The sequence below is a fragment of the Corylus avellana genome, chromosome ca5 (assembly GCF_901000735.1).
Source record: "Corylus avellana chromosome ca5, CavTom2PMs-1.0".
Classification (NCBI taxonomy): Eukaryota; Viridiplantae; Streptophyta; class Magnoliopsida; order Fagales; family Betulaceae; genus Corylus; species Corylus avellana.
The window spans coordinates 26,161,097-26,169,661 of NC_081545.1; the positions used below are offsets into that span (position 1 = coordinate 26,161,097).

At 34.7% G+C, this 8,565-nt stretch overlaps 1 protein-coding gene across 1 annotated transcript; it reads left to right on the forward strand.

The window, feature by feature from the left end:
- Window positions 1–955: 955 nt before the first annotated feature.
- LOC132182734 (transcription repressor MYB6-like) lies at window positions 956–2,598 on the forward strand. The gene is made up of 3 exons (XM_059596062.1): window positions 956–1,408; window positions 1,523–1,652; window positions 1,803–2,598. Exons 1-3 carry the CDS (start codon window positions 1,276–1,278, stop codon window positions 2,431–2,433), a joined length of 894 nt encoding a protein of 297 aa, XP_059452045.1. The 5' UTR covers window positions 956–1,275; the 3' UTR covers window positions 2,434–2,598.
- The last annotated feature ends 5,967 nt before the right edge of the window (window positions 2,599–8,565 follow it).

Consider the following 8,565-nt stretch of genomic DNA (forward strand, 5'->3'; position numbering starts at 1 on the left):
GTCGGCGGTTGCTGATGGGAAAGTCTCTATTGCTTAAATTAGTTAAGGTCAAGGATGAGTTGTTCTAAAGAAGAGAGCTAGAGTATTTGGAAGGAGAATAGTTGTGTGGTCGTACTTGAAATGCTTGCATGTCCTCTCCTTACATGGGGTGTTTACTAACAAGATATTATAACCTTGGCCGCGTGTTCTCTCTAATGGGCTGCAATTCTGGTTAGATGTGGTACCAAACTTGTGCCCACTTACTTTGTATGACCTTAGTCAGGTGTCGTTCACTTACGGGGAACAACCTTGGTCAAATATAACATTGAATTACGAGTTATTGACAAGTTATGATAGGAAATGTTGTATAAGGACAAACTTAAACGTAGTTATCCTCAAAGCCTCTCTCTTTAAGCAACTATTGTGACCGGCCCGGCACGCCAAGCTTTGTGGTCTAGTTTGAGCCCATAACTAGAACTTTATTATCCCAACTCAAGTTGGCCAAGTAGATGATGTGATAAATGATATTTCATTTATGTGCATAAATATTTTATAGTGACAACAATGGATTGAGCATTCTCATAAGCCAATACGACACCGTAGAGAAATGCGAGCCACTACCGTAATTGGCATCCGGGTTTTTTTTTTTTTTGTTAAATTTATTTTTCTTATCGTTTTTCCATTGTATTATTAAAAATAAAAATAAAAAAGTAAATGGGCATTTATTCTTTTTCTGTCGCCTGGTCTGATTTTGAATTTGAAGTGTTTATGTTATTAATATATTATTTTGTAGATGAAGTAAATTTTTGAAATGGAAGAAGGAAGAGAGAGAGGAGAGCCCACAAGAATGTGACGTAACAGTAGAGCTACCAACCAAATCCAGACCTATCTGTAACCACTAACCACTTGCCTTTCCTACCAACTTGGTCAAATCCCCCCCTCTACACACTCCCACCCCCTATCCGCCTCCCATTTCTCTCCCCCCCACACCCACACTACATATATATCTCCTCATTTCATATTTCCTCTCTACAATCTCTCCGCCTTCAAACTTCAAACCTCTCTCTCTCTCTCTCTCTCTCAAATTTGTTTTCCCTTCTTATCCTTTTTTGGGTTTCAAAACTGGTACCAGACAAAGGGCGGTAAGAACGAACCTCGGAAAACATCAAACAAAACATTTTATTTTATTTTATTTTTTTTAAAAAAAAAAATTTCTACTTAAAACTCCTAGGCTCCATATCTAATATCTATCCAAAAACATCCACCTCTTCCTTCCACACAAACTTTGAGGACGACATGGGACGCTCCCCTTGCTGTGAAAAAGCGCACACCAACAAAGGCGCCTGGACCAAAGAGGAAGACCAGCGCCTCATCGACTACATCCGCGCCCACGGCGAAGGCTGCTGGCGCTCGCTCCCCAAATCCGCCGGTACCCATCTACCTTAATTAATCAAATTCAACTCCTTTGGAAATTGGAAATTGGAAATTGGAAATCACTCTTCTCATAATTTTTATTTTATTTTTAATTTTTGTGTTTCTGTAGGATTGCTTAGATGCGGCAAGAGTTGCAGATTGAGGTGGATAAACTATCTCCACCCTGACCTCAAGCGTGGTAATTTCACTGAAGAAGAAGATGAACTCATCATCAAGCTTCATAGTTTGCTGGGAAACAAGTGAGCCCCAATATTTCTTTTCAATTTTCCGCTTTTAAGCTTCTGGGTTAATTTCCCTAAGGGCTCTTGTTTGGTTGCTGAGAAAACGTTGGAAAGAACTGGGAAATTCCAAGTTCTTATGTGTAGTTTTTTATATGTGGCTGGCTGCAGATGGTCTTTGATTGCGGGAAGATTACCGGGAAGAACTGACAACGAGATCAAGAACTACTGGAACACGCACATCAAGCGGAAGCTCATCAGCCGTGGCGTCGACCCACAAACTCACCGCCCCCTCAAGGAGATCGCCGGCCCCAACGCCAACGCCGCAGCTTCCCACTTAGATTTCAGAAATTCCTCCCCACCGTCTTTTCCGGTGGCGGCCGGAATCACCGCCGTGAATCAGCCAAACAACGACGTCCACAACTTCGCCACGTTGCAGCCGAAGACCGAGTCGGTTGAAGATGCCAACTGCACCAGTAGCGGCACGACAACCGAGGAAGAACCGCCACAGCTGCAAAACCGCCGACAACAACAACAACAACAACACCGGCAAGAAGCATGTGAGATCAGCGAGCTCAATTTGGAGCTTTCTGTTGGGCTTGGGCCGTTTCAGGCCGAGTCGACTCGGCTGTCTTTTGGAAACACGGCCGAGTCGAAGCTCCAACAAGTTCCTTTCCAGTCGGCCATGGTGACACAGGCGGTGTGTTTGTGTTGCCATTTAGGGTTCCAGAGCAATGGGTTGTGTGGGAATTGCCAGAACTCTAATGGGTTCTATAGATATTACAGACCCATGGATTCGTAGATTTTTTTCTTTTTTCTTTTTTATTTTCATAACTTTCTTAATTAATGCTTTTACCTGCCAATGTAATCATATCCCATTTTTAGATATATCTCAATCATACCAAGTAGAGGAACATGTGTATCACTCTTCCCAAATTATCAATTACTTTTGGGATTCTTTGTCTTATATTTTTTTTGTTTGTTATAATTTTTTTCTTAACACTTTCTATTTCTCTCTTTTAAAAAAAAAAAATTAAAAAAATAAACAATTTAAAATACAAATACATAACAATGTTTTCACATTTATATAATTTTTCTTGCAATTTTTTTTATTTTTTTATTTAAAAACAAAAAAAATTAATAATAAAAGCAGTAGTAGAAGTAATACTCCAACTAACAATGGTCCCATTAATATAGGGTTCAAGTCAACTACGGGAGGGAATAGGGTTCAAGTCAAATATCATAGGATCTACTGCATGGTCTGTATTAAATTTTACAGATTTAATAGTTTTTATGGTTGATAAGTCGGCTATTAATTAATTAAATTAATAAGTTACATTTTTTACTATATGAGTAATGTTAGCTACCAGACTGTAGTAACGAAATAAATTTAGGATCCCCAAGAAGTAAAAAAAATACATAATAAAATTAACCTAATCATTCAGGATGCTAAAATTTACGTGGTTCGACTTAACAAGCCAACATCCATTGATAGAAACGACTATGAGAAAATTCGCAAACAAAAGATAAAGTAAGAAAAGTAATAGAGAGAAAATCCCTTAAAACCTCACACTATGACAAAAGAGAAAACACCAAAAGCCCTCTTTAACCCTCTTGTGCGATTGCTTCAAAAAGGAAGTTTATTTCTTTTTGTTGTGCGACTCCCATACTTGTTTCTCTCTTTATCGCTACCAATATAACTTAATGATGTATTAGTAAAAATATGTCATTTGATCATCATTTGTTAAAAGGAAGAAAAAAAAAATCAATGTTTAATTTGTACAGCTACGTGTTTTAGTTGTATATCAGTGGTATAACAATATACTAACAGATCAAAATCTAATAAAAATCATCTCAAATTTAATAACAATTATAAAAAGCAAATCACATCTGAGAGGACACAAAGACCACTCTAACCCTCCTTCTAACATTACTCTTATTCATTATACCACATTAATTTATATAAAAAAAAAAAAATTTAAAAAAAAAATCTTGAAATAAAAGCAGTAATACCCTAACAAAACCCTATATTGATACTTGATATAGGTACTTGATATGACATTGAGCTCTATGTGAATAATTAGATGTATTGCTCACATATTATTTGATTTTTTTTTTTCAATTTTTTTTTTTTGACATATTATTGGATCTATAAGTATCACATGGTCCCATTAATTTACTCTCCTTACATACCATGCATGAGAGGGATTAGGATTCAAGTGTTGTCCATATTAAATCGTACAAAATTAATAATGTATATGGTTCATAAGTCAGCTCATAATTAATTAAATTGACAAATCAACTTTTTTGATTAATTATTTTACCAATTATCGTTGAATAATGTTATTTAATAAATCGTCGTACAACTTGATGATGTAACGGTAAGAATCCGCCCTTTGACCCGGGCAAATGATGAGGTTTGGCAGTTGGGTTGTGGTTACACGTGGATTTTTAGGTACAAATTGCATTAGTGGGAGGATAAGTGGGGCAGTAGCAATTCCCTGCCCGGAGCAACTTCTCCTAACTTCCACTTGATATGGACTTGCGTGATGTTTGGGCATGTATCACCACCCTAACTAGAATGCACCAAATTTTGAGTGGATTTAGGTAAACTTGCCAAGGATGAAATTAAACCATAATTATGAAGAGCATGTGCGGTACCCAACTCCCATCCAAGTTGAACCTAATTTTCTTTTATTCATAAGGATTGAGATTTTCAGCAATTAATTGTTTAAATTGTTAGCAATTGACTATTTCGGCAACTAATGCTGGGAAAAAATTAAAGTTCGTGGTATATTTTTGCGGTTACATGTTTTGGTTAGGGTTTATCAAACTTGGTGTTATAATATGTATGGACGCCAATTGCTGTGTGAAGTAAAAATAAAATTTCGTTGCAGTAGGGCTAGTAATTTTGATACTGCCCGCAAATTTAATATGAACTCAACACGAAATTACTGGGTTTGAGTTAATGAAGTCTAATCCGTTTTATTAAATGAGTTAGGTTAAAGTTGACACGTATAGTTTTATACTCATATCTCGATACGATCTGAACTTAACACGCGACATTTAGGGCTGTCAATTTTTTACATAATCCGTGAACCCCAAACAAACCCAACATAAATTTAAGGAGTTATGATTAAATTGTTTGACTCATTTAATTAAATAAGTAAAGGGTTAACTTATATAACCTTTCTTTTCTTTTCTTTTTTCTTTTTTGAAGTGAACTTATATAATTTTATACCTCTATATCAACACAATCCAAACTCGACACTCAAATACAAATAGTCACTCCTATATAGTAATATTGATAAATCCTTAAGTTTAGGTGTTTTTACAATGAGAAATGCCACATGCACTCCCAAGTGTGCATTCCTTGATGGGACGGTAAAATTACTATTAAATTTTAAATGGATAAAAAATTAGACCATAATTTTTATTGTCATGCCAGAGAGAATGCAATTGAGAATTTATCAAAATTAGATAGAATTGATTCAAGGAAAATTATATATAAACTCTTTAGGTCAACGCGCCTTCATTATAAACTCCCTAGGTGATTTTTTTTTTTTTTTTTTTTTTTTTAGAAATTGACTATCTGAGTCAATCGAAACTACAATAAACTCCTTACAGTAAAAATTTTTTAACAGCCGTTAGGGTCACTCAAAACTCCCTATTTTATCTGATTAAAATATTAATTTTTTATTAATTTAATTTTAAAAATTAAATCTTAAAAAAAAATAAAAATTGAAGCGCCACCCTTGGCCACCCTCAGAACCCCCTATGGGGTGGCTTACGGCCACCCCAGGGGTGGTTTGCCCACCCTAAGGTGGCCTGCGGCCACCCCAGACCCCCAATGGGGTCCGCTCGCGGCCACCTCCAGGTGGTTTGGAGGCCACCCCAAGCCACCCCCTTGGGGGTTTGGAGTGGCCCGCAGGTCACCCCAAATCACCCCTGGCCACCCTTCAATTTTTTTATTATTATTTTTTTAAAAGATTTAATTTTTTTAATTAAATTAATAAAAAATTAATATTTTAATCAGGTAAAACGGGGAGTTTTGAGTAATCCTAACAGTTGTTAAAAATTTTTGACGGTAAGAAGTTTATTGTAGTTTCGATTGACCTAGAGAGTCAATTTCTGAAAGAAAAAAAACACCTAAGAAGTTTTTAATGAAGGCGCGTTGATCTAAAGAGTTATATATAATTTCCCTTAATTCAATTATGAAATAATTGAGAAGAAAATATCACCAAATTAATGGAATGAACTATATATATCTCCAGTACTGATATCAAATCGTCCTCAAATAGTCATAGCATATATCTAGAATAGGGATTGGGTTGAACGTTGAAGTTCGTTCAATTCTTTTGTCCATGTACTTTTCAATAGAAAAAGAAAGTGGGAGGGATTAATTTTAAAGGATTTGAATATTCTTGGTGATCTGACACGTAACAAATGTAACAACCACATCAAAAGGTATTAGTCAGCTTCATTAAGAACCCTAGTCTTCCTAATTAATTAATTAACAAGTTGGATTACTTTATCATCATATGCCCAGCAAATCCCCAAAAAAAAAAAAAAAAAAACTTATTAAAAAATCCAAAACGTTAAACTTTTGAACAGCATACATATATATCATATTTCAAATATGATATATAAAATGAATAATAATAATAATAATAATAAAAGATGCCTTAGCGAAAATAGTAAGTTATGTGTTGATTATGCGAAGATGGGTAGACCTACCAAACAATAACATGATCGGACGGTGATTAATATTAATTTAGTATGAGAAAGAAAAAAGCCACGTGTAAGGAACCTTAGAATATATAGGGTCCACTAAGAATGGTGGATCTCTCTCCACACCAACTTAAAAAAGAATCACATAATAAGTTCCAAGTTGGATTTGTATAAAACTGAGAGCATTCCCAATGGAAGAGCCAAATGTTACTTTTATTTAGAATAGCTCTTCAAATGTTCAAAAAACCTCTCACATTGGATGAGCCAAAAATATATGTAAAATAGATATTTGATTAGAAGAGCTAAAAAAAAAGTTAAATGTAGCAGCACTTTTTAAGGGAGCCATTTTATTTTTTAGTGTTTCTCTCTCCTGCTTTATCTTTTTCCCAAATCTTTTCCCACCTTTTTTTTAGAAATATAGCTAATCGGATGTGGAGACACTTAAAAATGGCTTAGCTAAACTAGATAAAAGTGAGTTTTGAAGAGCTATTTTACATAAAAATATGGCTCTTCCATTGGGAATGCTCTGAGGCTGGTAGGATTTAGTGCGTGCTGATTTGAGCATAAATTCATCCAAGAGGAATTCCTACTCAGCTCTTTTGACCCCCTTAAAGATTAACTTTATCACATCGTTCTCTTTTCTTTTCTTTTCTTTTGTGCATATCATTAAATTAGAAAATAAAATTAAAAGAATCATTTTTCCCTGGAAAATTAAATTAAAAAAAAAAATTATATCTCTTTGATTTGAAAAAAAAAAAATGTAGTAATTCAACGGATGGGCAAATATGGGTAAAAATATGTCGTTTGTCGAGCTTAAGTCGTATCGAGGAATGAGTATAAGAATATATAGGTCGACCCTAATTCCGATTTATTTAATCAAACGGGTTAGACCTCTCAACTTCAACTTGTTAATTTCATTTTGGGTTCGTATAGGATTCGAGCCCGTTTGGGAGTGCGATTTTAAAAATTGCATTTTTTAAATCGTCACTTTTTAAAATCGCACAGGGTTTGGTAAAATATGTTAAAATCGCACAGAATTTTTCCTCGATTTTAAAATTTGCGTTTTTAAAATCGTAATCTCAAACGCTCCAAACTTGCGATTGGGTTTTAAAACGTAGATTATTTCTTTAAAAACGCACACCCAAACGGGCTTGTATAAAAAATTATGAGCTTAAGTAAAATCATTTGGTTGGGTTTGTCAACAGCCCTAATTGGTCTCCGTAGATCAAATACGCAAAAATTGAATTAGCTATGATCGTGACGCCGATGTATAAATAATTTGATAAATCCTTAGTAAATTTGTGAGAGATTCAAAACTAACTACTATAATATTATAACGGAGGGCAAAGTTTTTCTCCAAACCCATTGAAATGAGTTATTGTTTTACAAATTATAGGGCTTAATTAATAAGTTTGAAATATTTCTTTTTATTTTTTTTTTTCCTTTTTGATAAGTTGAACTAATTCCATGACTTATCTTCTTAAAAGGATGGAAGATACGTTAAAAAGAAAAAGAACAAACACTTGCATCTAGAAGCTTACTGTCAATATTTGGGGCTGAAGGGAGCCAATCAAATTGCAGAATTCGTTGATTATTTGTGAGAGGTAGCGTCGCCTTAATATTTCCAAGAATGTAAATAATTGAGATTGGAGAAGGAATCTAAGCATAGCATTAGCATCTGTGTGATTGGAGGAGGGAGAAGGAAGAGATGATGATGAGAGAGACACATGTGACATGTTTGGGAGGTAGGTAACCGAATCTCTGATTAAAAGAATACAAAAAAGAAACAGTTGGTTTGTTAAAAGGTGGGGGAGAGAGAGTCAAAAGGGAAGGTCATGTGCATGCTGCATAGGATAGGAAGGTATGGGAATGGGATTCCTGCATTAATGGGATTATGGGAATGGGATTTAGTTTTAAAGCCAGCCAAACAAGAATTCATTTTCAAGAAAATGTCCACCTAGATCGATCTGCTGCTACCTAAGCTTGCTTCCTCTTTTAATTTGCTTTTCTGCTTTAATTTTTATATATTAATATAGAAAAAAAAAAATAGACCCATATATACATGTAATTATATGTTTCTTAAAGTATAAACAAAGTGTTAATTTTGTAAAGATTAAGAATAGAGTGCATGTGCATGCACATCTATATATTAATAATACACAGTGCAGATGGTCTTAGCTAGGCCTATTTTAGTGAAGAAGCA

Bases quoted from the DNA above. Each gene is read 5' to 3' on its own strand.
- LOC132182734 (XM_059596062.1), top strand. From the start codon at position 1,276: ATGGGACGCTCCCCTTGCTGTGAAAAAGCGCACACCAACAAAGGCGCC. The intron at 1,409-1,522 runs GTACCCATCTAC...GTGTTTCTGTAG, and splicing joins CTCGCTCCCCAAATCCGCCG to GATTGCTTAGATGCGGCAAG. The intron at 1,653-1,802 runs GTGAGCCCCAAT...GGCTGGCTGCAG, and splicing joins CATAGTTTGCTGGGAAACAA to ATGGTCTTTGATTGCGGGAA.